The sequence below is a fragment of the Anser anser genome (genome assembly GCF_964211835.1).
Source record: "Anser anser genome assembly, contig: HAP1_SCAFFOLD_133, whole genome shotgun sequence".
Classification (NCBI taxonomy): domain Eukaryota; kingdom Metazoa; phylum Chordata; class Aves; order Anseriformes; family Anatidae; genus Anser; species Anser anser.
Window position 1 is genome coordinate 162334 of NW_028153510.1, and position 13821 is coordinate 176154.

The 13821-nt window shown below is 51.8% G+C and overlaps 1 protein-coding gene across 1 annotated transcript; it reads right to left on the minus strand.

The window, feature by feature from the left end:
• Positions 1-9964: 9964 nt before the first annotated feature.
• Positions 9965-11440, minus strand: LOC310892039 (olfactory receptor 14A16-like). The gene has a single exon (XM_083854221.1). It carries the CDS (start codon positions 10929-10931, stop codon positions 9972-9974), a length of 960 nt encoding a protein of 319 aa, XP_083710347.1. The 5' UTR covers positions 10932-11440; the 3' UTR covers positions 9965-9971.
• Positions 11441-13821: the final 2381 nt, after the last annotated feature.

Sequence of the window (13821 nt, forward strand, 5' to 3'; positions counted from 1 at the left end):
TGGGTGGGGAGAAAATCACTGGTACTTTGCAAACTGCATCCTTATAGTCCGTGGGACAGTAGGGTCTACACTGAAGAATTCTTGGTTGTGACCAGGAGGTGCTGGTTCATTGTGATCCCAGGAGAAAGGCACTCTAGGTCTTGTGCAGGGACAGTTGGCATGTTACCCACCCCCTTGCACTGCATTGCCTGTGGCCCCACAAGTCAGATGGGCGATGGAACACCTCATTGCTGTGCCGACACATCTGTGGCAGGATGTTCAGGGTCATTTTTGGAACTGCACCTGAAACCCCCATCCCTAGAGAGCCTAAACACAATAGCAGGAGCAGCATGAATGGTTGGAGAAATGTGGGGAAATATCACGGTGCTCACTCTGAGGAAGACAAAGAGGCAGAGAACCCCCCCCCCCCCGCCGAGAGCCTCACCCGGCTGTGCACAGCCCCCAGGGATGGGCACTGCTGGGCAGTCACTGGCATCCCCTCTGTCATGCAAGAGGAAAGGGGAGCATGTCCGCAGAGATGCGCCTCTCCTCTTCTGGGGCTCTGGTTGCAGACATGGCAGCTAATGGCCGGGACACCATGATCAGCTCCACATGATCCAGCAGGGTTCGCTTGCAGCATAGTCCAGCTGACACAGGACCACGTGTATCTCTGTGCAGTACAGTCAGGGACGGTAGTCCTGCCTTCAGCATGCCACAGGTCTCCTGAAATGAGAGACTTGGTCAGGTTGTAAGAGAGAGCCCAGATTCATGCAGAAGAGGAGTTCAGGCACAGTGAGGGGCTGCTGCATCCCAGGTGCCTTCGCTCCCATCTTTTGAAAAAAGCCCAGGCCAAGGAGAAGGTGAAAACCCCACCTTCCTGGAAGGGCTCCAAACAAGAGGCATATTGGTGCAGGAACACAGTGGTGACTCCTCCAGCACTACACTTCCTATATTCAATGGCCTTTGTCACCATTTGGAGATGTTCCTGATGGATTTGTCAGGATCCTGTGGAAAAGAACTGGGCAGAAGGGAGGTGACAGTTTCTCAGGACAGAAAAGGGAAATCTCTTGCCTCTCTTCTGAGCTGTGCCATCTCCATGCTGCTGACCTCCCAGGCCTTCAAATGACACGTGCTGATGTCACAGGGGGATGCACTGCATCACCAGGATATCGTCACTGGAGCAGCGGCAGTGCCGGCACTTCCCTGCAAGGCCTGGTCCCTGCTGGGCACTGCTTGGGTGCTCCCCACCGCTGTCCTTCTGTGGCCAGGAGTGGGGGCAGCAGGCAGCAAGGTTGCACTGGGTGACCCTCACTGATGGGTGGAGGAGCAGGGGCACCTTGCAGAGGAGCTGTGGTTGAGGAGCCAGGGCAGCCATCCGTTGTTGTGAGCTGAGGGCCAGCAGCAAGCGAGATGGACGGCTGCTGGAGGGTGACCATCACCTCTGAACTGACTTCCATGTTCCCAGTGCTCCTGCAGCTCTCCTCCAAAGCTGAGGGTGTCAGGATCCCCTTCCCAAGGGCTGGAACACGAGCTGTCAGCTGTCCAAAGCTGCAGGTCCTGGGCTTTGGGGCGAAGCTGAACATGGCTGGTGGCTGATGCAAGAGCCCTGCCTGAGTGTCCTTCTGGACTCGGGACAATGTGGCAGTCAGGATTCCTGGGTCTTGATGCTAGGGCTGTCCTGAACCCTAGTGCTCCTCTGGGCATGGCTCAGCCTCCTCGTGATGGGGACAATCCAGGGCCAGGTTTCCCTGGGAGCTGGTGCCTCTTTGGGATCTGTCTCTGGGAGGAAAGGTGTCCAGTGTCCCAGAGACTGGTGTGGCCTGCAGCTCCCACAGGCCTCTCAGGAATGTGCCAGAAATGCCTGAGTTGGGAAACAAGCCTTCCCCTTCTACTTCTCTCCTTCAGGGGAACATCTTTTCATTCCCTCCTGTGCCACCAGGCTGGCAGAGCATGTCCTGGATGCTCAGATGCCATCCCTGGATGGCCACAGTCCTGGTGCTGAACCCTTTCCATGTCCCTACTGGGGTGGTTTTATCCTGCTATGCATCTGAACTCCACCACAACCATTCTTTCATATCCCCACATACAAGGAAAAGGGGGAGGAAATACGACGAAAGAGCCCGAGGGTTGAGATAAGAACATGAGATCATCCTCCGTGCATTGTTACGGGCACCAATTATTACTCAGTCCTCGTGAGGCCACGCCTGGAATACTGTGTCCATTTCTGGGCTCCCCAGTACAAGAGGGACATGGAAGTCCAGAGGAGGTCTATGAAGATGATTAGAGGAATTGGAGCACCTGACATACGAGGAAAGGCTGAGGGAACTCTTTAGCCTGGAAAAGAGAAGACTCAGAGGGAATCTTAACCAATGTGTACAATCATCTGAGGGAATGGTGTCAAGAGTTTGGGGCTGGACTCTTTTCAGTGGAGCCCAGCAACATGACAAGAGGCAAGAGGAACAAACTGACACACAGGAAGTTCCAGCTGAATATGAGAAAACATTTCTTTACTGTAAGGGTGACAGAGCACTGGAATAGGTTGCCCCCCAATGGCCCTCTGCCATGCCCCTCCACATCCTGTCCTACATTTTCCTGTATCTGTGCTTGCATCCCTGCAGACTTGTACCACACACTCACATTCCCACCTCACTCTGACCGCATGATTGCCAAAGCTCTCCTAATTTCTCTTCATCCTTACTAGCTTTGGCTTCAAACACAAACCTGTGTTTTCCTGAGGATTTCCCAATACCTGTGGTTTCCCCACGACACATCAGGCTTCTTCCAAAGCCTCACCCTATTGGAACTCTATCAGCCAGTATGTCCCAGACCCACAGTTGCTTGAATTGTCATTGGATTGAGTCTCTACATTGCCGCCCTGAACTCGACATAATCCTTCTGGAATGGAAAAGGCCACACTAGAGCAGGTACACCTCTGAAGAGAGTGTGGCACATGGATAAGTCCACACCTCTGAAGGCACACCTGCAACCGTCTATGGCAGTTAGTAAGTCCACGACACAGTAGGTAGAGCTTTGAAGGGACTGTGGCTCGTGGATAAGGATGTGTTGGAACAGGTACAGCTCTAAGGGAGTGTGGACAGTGGATGAGCCCAGGCTGGAGCAGGGGTGAGGGGAGGAGTTCATTGCAGGGTCAGATTCTGCAGACTGGCCTGTGCTGTGGTTTAACCCAGCAGGCAGATAAGCAACACACAGCTATTGGCTCAAATCCCCTGCACCAGTGCAATAGGGCAGAGGACTGAAAATGGTAAAAGCGCAGGTACTTGTTGGTGTAACAAACAAGTGTTTCGTAACAAAGGGAAAAAAAAAAAAAAGTGATGCAGAATGCTATTGCTGACCTCTGCTGACCAATGCCCAGACACCCCTGGCCAATTCCCCCAGCATTCTTGATTAGCATTAAATCATGTGGCATGGGATATCCCTTTGGCCAGTGTGGGCCAAACTGCCTTCTCCTGTCCTGTGAGGCCACAACAACAGATAGAAACCATTTCATGAACTAAATGGATTCACTGAATATTTGATTAATATGGACATTTCTGGGAGGTGGCCCATAGACTAAGGGAATGATATCTGTGTTCTAATTGCAGGGGGCTGATTAATGAAGACATATTGGAAAGTCTGGAACCTGTCATGGTATAAACGGTACAGAATAAGGGGTGAGTATTATCCTGGTTACTTCTTGGGTGACTTTTTTTGGCTCTCAATGCAGCTCAGAGAGGTGGTTAACTCCCCCACACTTAATGGGACACTTAATGGATAAGTCAGAAGTCCATATGTGTGCCCTGTACAGATGAGGCTTCAGTGTGCACATTGTGTGCATGTGCATGTGAGGCGAACATGAGTGAGCACAAATGCCCTCTCCATGTGTCCATTCCTCATGCTGTACGGTATCTCAGACAAGTGCAGAGCAGGGTCATGCACTGCAGGGCTGAGGTGCCTCCCAGAATCTGGGAGAGGCAGCAGGAGCCAGAGGGACACCACAACCACTGCAATGCCCTGCCTTTGGGTGTACAAGGGTAGGACTTGTGTGTTCTTGCCTGTCTCCTGCATCACCTGCCCCTGCCTTCCTGGACTGTGTCCGCAAATGTACCAGGGGGACCAGAGAGCTTTCTGGAGACTTGGAATGACATCAGACCTGTCTTCCAGAAGAGGAAAAAAGAGGGTGGGAAGAATTAAGGCTGGTCAGCCTCACCTCCATCCCTGGGAAGGTGATGGGGCAAGTTTTTCCACAGCTACCTCCGGGCACTTCAAGGACAAAAATGGGATTGCTGAACCCATAGGTGAGGGAAAAGAAAGGGACGCTGTCTACCTGCACTTTAGCAAGGCTGTTGACATTGTCTCCTGGAGACTACCTTACAGCCTGATTGGTGCTATGTGGACTTAACAAATGGATGAGGCTGTGGGTGGGAATTTGGCTGGACACTCAGGCCCAGTTGTCATCTGTGGTGGAAAGTTCTCCTGTCAGGCAGTTCCTAGCAGCATCCCTCAGTGATCAGTACTTGAGCCAACACTGCTGAATGTCGTTATTAACTCTCTGAATTACAGGATTTAGCACACTTTCAAATCCTTTCTGGATGGTGCCAAGCTCAGAGGAGCCCTTGACCAACCGCATCTAGTTTAGTCTGCCTTGAGCAGGACATTTGAAGAGGATGCCATTCAGGGGTCTCTTCCAACATGAGTTATTTTGTGATTCAATGACTCTTTCCATTGGAGAGCTCTCTGAAGACATAATAGGGAGAGGAAGAAGAAAAGAGAGAGAGGCAGAGGTACAGATACATCGTGTCTTACTATGAACACAGTAGATCCTGTGAAGAATGTTTCCATATTTAAAGAAGTGTTAGAAAATTTGATTGATAAATTTCATTTAAAAAGCTTACTTTTTGTGTCCTCATGTCCTGGCCCACAAGTGGGTGCTGGGTGAATGTGTTCTTACGTGGTCTGTTGTGCCTCAGAAACTTACAGTCCAGTAGGAAGCATCTGGTCACCTCTGACTCTGGAGCTGACAGGCCAGCAGCAGTAACATGGCTGGGGACAGGGCCTAGGAGGTGGCTTCTTCCTGAAGCAGCTGATGTGTCAGCCCTTGCCTCCTGGCTGAGACCTGTGCTTTTCCGCTTACACCTGCCAGCATCCCTGATAAGGCAGCAGAAGGCAGCTGCTTGGCACATTGATTGTGAGATGCCCTCTGTCTGAGAGCCTGATAGGCCCCATGCAGGAAGAGGCCTTGGTGTGTTATAACATCCCTTCTGCCTGAGCACATGGTGGGACAGCAACAGGCACACAACTTGGTCACGTCTACCTGAGAGGCTGAAAGACCAGCAGCAGGTATATGGCCTGGAAGACCATGGTGAGGTTTCTCCTGTCTCGTCAGGCCATAGGGCTCCAGAAGGCTGATGGCTTGGGACATCTGCTGAAAAAGTAGTTTGTGGATGATGGAGCTTTCTCTGGTGGTGGGAAACAGCAGGAGAGAGTAAAAGCTGCTGCAATGTGCTGCTTGGAAGTTTAAGACTGGGCATGAGGAGGAGGAAATGTCACTGAAAGGGTAGTGCTGTGGTGTCAGAGGTCACCCAGAAGGAGCCTGTGGTCAGCCCATGCTATTGTGTTTCAAGCAACTGCCATGGAGGGTGGGGAGACATCAGTGAAAGTAAGGAAATGCCTGGATGAGAGCAAGGTGGAGAAGCAAGGTGGGTGCCTACAGCTTTCAGGGAAAAGTGGAAAGGGATAAGACAGTGCAGGACAGCCTGTGGTGGAGAAGACCGAGAGCACTGGCAAGGCTGGAAGGCCCCAGCAGATCCAAGGGCTTTGTCCCCCTGCCGATGGCAGTTGTCTCTGCTACTGAGGCTCATGAGGAGACCTGCTGTGCTCATGACACTGGGGCCTTGTTGCCTCCTTGCAACCCAGTGGGGAGGCCAGGAGGTGTTATAACATTGTCCTTCACACAGCATCACACACCCCATATCCCACTGCCCCAGGGAGAGCCCTGAGCCATGGGTGAGCGACAGAACCTCCCTTCCCAGGGGCTGGGGGCCCAGGCTTGGCCTTTGTGCTTCACCAAACAAACCAAGGCCTTTACTCAGCATCAGAGTCTCCTGCCCAGTGCCTTTGCCTACCTGCAATCATGCCCTCCCATTGTCTGCTCTAACAAGTCCATGGGGAGGCTTTGTCAGTAATGATCCTCACTGGGGCCCATTAATACTCCTAGACACTTCAAGGTTTCCTTCTGACTTGAACTTCTCCTGCAGTTACATCATTCTCTTATCACTACCTGAAGTTTATGGACTCAGCTCCAAATGCACCATGGGGCTCATTACAATTCAGTCATTTTCATCCAGTCTCCCAGACTTGTACAATTAATTAGTGAGGTTTCAAGAATGCAGTTTAAAGAGGAAGTTTTCAATGACTACTTCACTAAAAGCATTTTCCTTATTTAAGATTAGTTTCCATTAGTTTAGAGTTTTCAGAAGAACTGATAGCATTACTCTCTAGTTGTCATGGATCCAATGTGCCTCCTAAGGAGGTCTGTGTAAGTGGAAAAGCAGTCCCTTGAAGTCCTAGACTGTATGGACAATCTTGCTGCTCACCTCTCCATCCCCACCACTTCTCTCATCAGGCACCTGGGACTTGCATCACTTTGCCTTACACCAAACTTCTCCACTTAAGTTCACAGCTGTTGTAGCTGTTATAGCTGTTATAGTCCACAGCTCTTATAGCTGTTAAGCCCACAGTTGTTATAGCTTCTTTGCACCAAGTCCCACCTCTTTTCCTCAGACAACTGGCTGCTCACAGGCACAGTTTTTGATGTCGTTGTTATTAACATGTTACAACAAAGAAGCAAACCCCACAGTCCCCAACTGTGAGCCAAATCCAAGTTGCCTCCAATGAGGTGCAACTTCCACAAGGGATGACTATACAAGAAATGTTTGACATGGGTAGGAAATGATGAATAGAAATGCAATTACAGAGTTGGCTGTAGGGATGATGAGATAGAAAACTGAAATATGGGCAAGCTTGAGATCCCTCAAGTTCTGAGAACCAACTGTGTAGGTGACAGCTATCTGAATGATCAAAGGGTGAGGGGAGGGGAATCTGGAGAAGAATGGAAACTGCACATGTCCAGAGAGTCTGCTGGAGAAGTGACTTCCAACATGGTCTGTTTCATAAAGCCAGGTGGAAATACCAGATAGACTGGGGAGATGAAGTGCGGTGCATAAGAGACAGAGTTCTGGCAATGCAAGTACAGGGGAAGATTGGTATCTTTTTCTTTTGCTGTAATAGACATACAAGAAAAAAAAATGTCATGGGGCAATTCAAACATTGTATTAGAAGTGTTCAGTCATTTCAGTTGATTGAAGTGTGCTGATTGAAGTGAAATGTTTGTAATGGTTAAAAAAAATGGAGGCAATACTCAGGCCTACAGCCATAAAATGACGATTTTCTGTCCTGCCTTGAGCACAGTTACCATAAAACACTCCCTGCTCAGGACTGTTCATGCCACCCCTCACTCCTGCCGCAGAGCAAATCTGTGACATGTCGACCTCTCCTGCCTGTTAGAGGCCCAGATGATGTAGGCAATGGTATCTGAATTGCCAAATGCGGGTACAGGTATAGCAAACTAGGGATCAATGGGGGAAAATGTGATTGGTGAGCACTGGTAATTGAGCAGGGCACTGCATGTAAGAAAGGAAGGGATTAAAGTGTCTCAAGGAGGAAGAATGCTGTTGAAGAGGAGGGGAGAGGGATGCAAGGGGCCAGCTGCATGTGGATATGGGGCTGGTCAGGGCTGGTCTGCTCAGGCCCTGTGCCTGATCACTGTCCTGCCTTCTTATTCACCTCTGTTGCTGGCTATTTGCTGTATGAGTGTGCCCACTCCTGGGTGTGTTGGGGGTGAATCATACAATCATGGAACCACATAGCCATGTGTGCATCTGCACCCATGGGTAATTGCTGCTGGGGATGCGTGGAGCACTGGTGACCTTCAGAGCAGATCAGGCTGAGGTGGGGAATGGGGTGGGGCCAGGTGTGTTGCTCATGGCTCTGTGTGTGCTGCTGGTGGTGTGGTGGCTGTAAAGGTGCTGTTCCCCGTTGGAGTTGCTCTGTGTGTGGTCGGCTGTGTACATGCCCTGTGTGCACATCTTTGCGTGTATGAGAGTGTATGTTTGTGCATGCACGTGTGTGTTTTTTCTGTGTGCACAAGAGTGTTGGAAATTTTGAGAGAATTTCTCCAGGTTCCTGACGAAAGAAGAAGCTGGGCGTTGCTGGATCTTAGGACTGAGGGACATTTTCTGACGCTCCCACAGACACAGAGATGGTGAAAGGGGTGTTAGCATGTTATCAATATGCTCCCTTTTCCTGTGGAGCATGCAAAGGCATCCAGCCATGGACAGGCCCAAGGAGAGGGATCGTCCTTCCTGTAGTCACAACTGCACTCCAGTCCTTGGGGAGGACCCAAGCTGAGGACTTGCTGAGGACTTTTGGGCTCAGGTTCAGCACACAGACGGGGGGAGTCTGTCTCATGGCCATGTGCTAGACACAGCCAGAGGAACAGCAGCAAACTGCTATGGCTGCTGGGCCCTGTTTCCATCAGTCAAAGCCCTGACACAGGGCACAGGCATTGCTTTCGATAGCACCCAGCAAGAAAGATGGCTGCATTAAGGGCTGGAGAATATAGGGCACCAGTTCTTCCTCAGCCACTTCCTAGGCTTGGTGAAGCACCAGGAAACCGTGGACTTGTGGCTCTGTATCGTAAGAAGCACAGAATCATAGAATTATTAAGGTTGGAAAAGACCTCCAAGATCATCTGGTCCAACCATCCCCCTACCACCAATCTCCCCCACTAAACCAGGTCCCTAAGTACTACATCCAACCTTTTCCTCTGCACAGCTTTCCAGCCAGTCTGCCCCAAGCCTGTAGCACTGCATGGGGTTGTTGTGGCCACAGGGCAGGATTCAGCACTTAGCCATGGTGAACCTCATCCCATTGGCCTCTGCCCATCGATCCAACATGTCCAGGTCCCTCTACAGGGCCTTCCTACCCTCCAGCAAATCGACACTTCCCCCCAACTTGTTGTCATCTGCAGACTTACTGAGGGTGCACTCAATTCCCTCATCCAAATCATCAATTAAGCTGTTAAAGAGCATGGGCCCCAACACCAACCCCTGTGGAACACCACTAGTGACCAGTCACCAGCTGGATTTCACTCCGTTCACCACTACTCTCTGGGCCCGGCAGTCCGGCCAGTTTTAACCCAGCAAAGAGTGTACCTGTCCAAGCCATGGGCTGCCAACTTCTCCAGGAGAACACTATGGGAGACTGTGTTAAAGGCCTTGCTGAAGTCTAGGTGGACTGCATCAACATGATTTCCCTCATCCACCACGCAAGTCACCCAGACATAGAAGGAGATGAGGTTGGTCAGGCAGGGCCCGCCTTTCATGAACGCATGCTGACTGGGCCTCATCCCCAGGTTGTCCCACATACATTGTGTGACTGCATTCAAGATGATCTGTTCCATCACCTTTCCTGGCGCCGAGGTGAGGCTGACAGGCCTGTAATTCTCCGGGTCCTCCTTACAAACCTTCTTGTAGATGGGCTTCACATTAGCAAATCGCCAGGCATCTGGGACCTCTCTGGATGACCATGACCACTGACAGATGATGGAAAGCGTCTGATAGGTGATGGAAAGCGGCACAAGCTTCTGGAAAGCTTGGCAACAACCTTGAAAAAAGAGCCAAGGCTTCAGACAGTGCACTGTGGAGATCCCGTTTTATTTTGCAGATGCTATGGAAGAGTCAGCTCTGACCTTCTGTTAGACACATATTTACAGAGCCTCAAGAGCAAATAGAGCAGTGTCGCTCCTCAGCAGAAGTAGGATGAAAAAGAAATATTACTCTAAGAGCATAATAAATGCAAATGATATCAAAGATAAGAAGAACAAAAATGATAATGAAAGAAGGACCAGGCCTGAGGGGAAGTACCAAGTTAAGTCATTTCTGGAAAAAGAGGGGAAATTTCTCACTATTCAGAAACATCCATGAAATCACTTTCCTCACAGCCCACTTGAGCTCCCTGCTTCTCATGCTGTAGATGAGGGGGTTCAATGTTGGAGGTATCACCGAGTACAGAACTGCCACCACCAGGTTCAGGGATGGGGAGGAGATGGAGGGGGGCTTCAGGTAAGCAAAAAAGCCAGTGCTGATAAACAGGGAGACTACAAAGAGGTGAGGGAGGCAGGTGGAGAAGGCTTTGTGCCGGCCCTGCTCAGAGGGCATCCTCAGCACAGCCCTGAAGATCTGCACGTAGGACAGTATGATGAAAACAAAACAGCCAGATGCTAAACAGACACCAACCAGAAGAAGCCAAACTTCCCTGAGGTAGGAGTCTGAGCAGGAGAGCTTGAGGATGGAGGGGATTTCGCAGAAGAACTGGTCCAGGGTATTTTGTCCACAGAGTGGCAGTGAAAATGTATTGGCAGTGAGCAGCAGAGCATAGAGAACCCCACTGCCCCAGGCAGCTGCTGCCATCTGGGCACAAGCTCTGCTGCCCAGGAGGCTCCCATAGTGCAGGGGCTTGCAGATGGCAACATAGCGGTCATAGGACATGATGGTGAGAAGACAATATTCTGCTGAAAACAAAAAGAGGAAGAAAAACACCTGTGTGGCACATCCTATGTACGAGATGGCCCTGGTGTCCCAGAGGGAATTGGCCATGGCTTTGGGGAGAGTGGTGGAGATGCAGCCCAGGTCGAGGACGGCGAGGTTGAGGAGGAAGAAGTACATGGGACTGTGGAGGCGGTGGTCGCAGGCTACGGCGGTGAGGATGAGGCCGTTGCCCAGGAGGGCAGCCAGGTAGATGGCCAGGAAGAGCGCGAAGTGCAGAAGCTGCAGCTCCAGCGTGTCTGTTAATGCCAGGAGGAGGAACTCAGTGATGGAGCTGCTGTTGGACATTTCATGCCCCTGGGAATGTGGACCTGTTGAAGAAGGAAAATGCAGTGACAATTTAGGACAGACTTCTTTGAGTTAAACCTACTCAGTTTCTTGCAGAAACCTCTGAAACTTAGTGACACACCGTCTGCATTCCTTGTCACATCAGACGCACATTGATTAAAAGAGGGTGTTGTGGTTTAACCCTGCTGGCAGCTAAGCTCCACAGAGCCGTTTGCTCACCCTCCCCCCTTCCTCTCTGGGATAGGGGAGAGAATTAGAAAGAAATGAAAGCCTGTGAGTTGAGATAAAGACAGTTTATTAGGACAGAAAAGAAAGGAAAATAATAATTATAATGATAAAAGTACTACTAATAATCATGTTTACAAAACAAGTGATGCACGATGCAATTGGACATGTGCTGACTCTTGGTCTCAGGGCCTGTCCAAAGACAAAAGGACATGGAGAACTTTGGGCAGACTTCTCTGAGCAAATCTCTATTCTTTCAGCAACACCCCTCCTTTCTCCCACACCTCCACAGGTCTTTCTCAGCAGCAGCTTCACTCACGTCTCTTGCTGGAGCTCTTCTTTCTGCTGGCTGAGCGCTGTTTGGATCAGCAGCCTCTGCCCATGAGCTCCTTAAGACTCAGACCTGCTATGCAGCAGTGGGTACCTGGGAAAGCCGGTGACACGTTCTGAAACCTGTAGTTTTGTTCAGATTCAGTGCACCTGTAATACAGAGGGGCTGTACAGGGACACCACTGGATGTCCTTAAATCAGAGTGACCTGAACAGAGCCAGCTCTGTTCCCTGCCCTGCACACTGCAGTGCCCAGAGCCACATTGGCTAGAAGAGCTTGGGCACTTTACTGCCAGTAACACAATTCAAGAGTAGGACTCACAGTTCTGCAGTTAGAACTCTGGCATTAACTCCACTGCTGAGAGAGACTGAGGGGAACAGTAAGGGCAGGATGGATGGGAGAGGAAACACAGAGAAATGCCCCAGTGTTCCTCCTGAGGGAGGAAGGAAATGGAGGGAGACATGGGCAGCTGGGGGGGGTTCTCTTCTGAGGGTCCTCCTGCCAAGGGGAAAACACAGCCTGAGGTCCCATGGATGTGGGGGCAGAGGCTTTGCTGAATGGGAGCAGACACCATGTGGTTGGTCAGGGGAAGGTGCCTGCATGGCAGGGATGGTAGAGAGGTGCTCAAATTCCCCCTGCCACAGAGTTTCTGGGAGCAGCTTCAGCTCACTCCCTGCCCATGGCTCTGCTGCCTGCAGCTGTCCCTGCCTGCAGCTGGGTCTCTGTCCCCACGCCTCCTGCCTGCAGGTCACAGCCCCCATCCCACCCGCTGGGTGCTCAGCTCTGCCCTGTAGACACCTCCTGGCAGCAGGGCTCTGCCCAGGGGCAGCTCGCTGGGGTCACGTCCTAGAGACCAGGTCACACAGACCCTGCTGGCACTGCACGTGTGGTGGTGGAGCTTTCTATGGGCTGAGGGGCAGGCAAGGGACTTGTTGGGGGTCCTTGTAACCCTCAGTGGTATGGCTTAGGAGTGTCAGCCTCATCTTGGAAATTATAGTATCTCTTTTTATTCCCACAGAGCCAAAGAAGACAAAACTGAAAGCTCAGGAGGCTCAGAAAAGCTGAGACTGAATCTGAAATCCCTTGCCTTGACCCAGCTCTTGCAAAGTCCCTTGGATACACCCTGGTGGTGCTGTGGATCTGTGAGCAGGCTGCCCCAGGCTGCAGCCTCCCACCAGCAGCAGGACCCTGCCCTGCCGGGGGGGCTCCTTCCACCCGCAGCTTCTCCCCGCAGCGCCCTGGGCAGCTCCCCGGGCAGGCTGAGTGCTGAGCCTGGCAGGCGGCAGAGGCCCTGCCCCGGCACACAGCCCCTGGGGCACAGCAGGGACCCTGCTCTGCACCACAGCCCTGGGCACCCCTGCCTGCACCCGCGGCTTCTCCTTCCTCCAGGAGCTGCGGCTGCATTGCCCTCCAGCCAGAGACTTACCGGGGTCAGGGCTGGCAAGTGTTCTCCCCCAGCGAGCTCTGTGCATCCTGCCACTTCTGCCTGCCTTTACCCACTCTGTCTCTGCAGGCAGTGCCCCCAGCCCTGCTGCGCTGGGCAGAGGAGCTGCTCCTGGGCAGAGCTGGCTCTCTGCAGCGCTGCCCGCTTGCCAGGAGCTCCCCTTGGGCCCAGGAGCCCGGCCCAGCTCAGCAGCACAGGCCCAGCCCAAGGCCTCCCTTGCTCTGCCCCCCACCAGGCTCCCTGCCCATGGCCCTGGGGCTGCAGGGGAACCTGCTGGGAAACAGCCTGAAGGAATCCCTGGGCTTCCCTCCCTCCCCTGGGCATACACACTTTTTCACACCAGGGTCATTTCTCCTTACAGAAAACCAATTAAGTGTAACAATCTCATCTTCTTGTCCCAGTATCAGTTAGGACATGAAGTCATGGTCAGGGACTGATCTCCTTCATCCCCACTTAAGGAAGGAATTCAGCAGAGTCAGTCAGGCATCTCATGCTGCTTGTTATTCCTGGGGCTGGAAGAGGGTCTCAGCTCCCTCCCATGTCTGCCACAGACCCGCAGGAGCTGGGATTCCTCTGGCCTCAGTTCAGGTGTCCACAACATAGGCAGCTTAATGCGAATTACTGAGCCACAATAGCTCCTTAGTGGAGATGGAGGACAGGCAGGAGCTGTTCAGATGCAAACATCTGGTGAAATTTGTGGTTGATTCCCTGGGAGTGTGGTGGAGGCATATGTCCTTTGGGTAAATGAAACGGCAGCAGATGCCACATGTAGGACAACTGAACCTGTCCCTTCTCCTTATGTGCAGGGCAGCCTGCAGAGGCTGTCAGCAGAGCAAAAGGAGTCATGTGTCACAGGGAGAGCTAAACCATTTTCTTCATTTTCTACATGCC

Excerpts from the sequence above, each read along its gene's own strand:
- LOC310892039 (XM_083854221.1), bottom strand. The coding sequence starts at position 10,931 with ATGTCCAACAGCAGCTCCATCACTGAGTTCCTCCTCCTGGCATTAACA.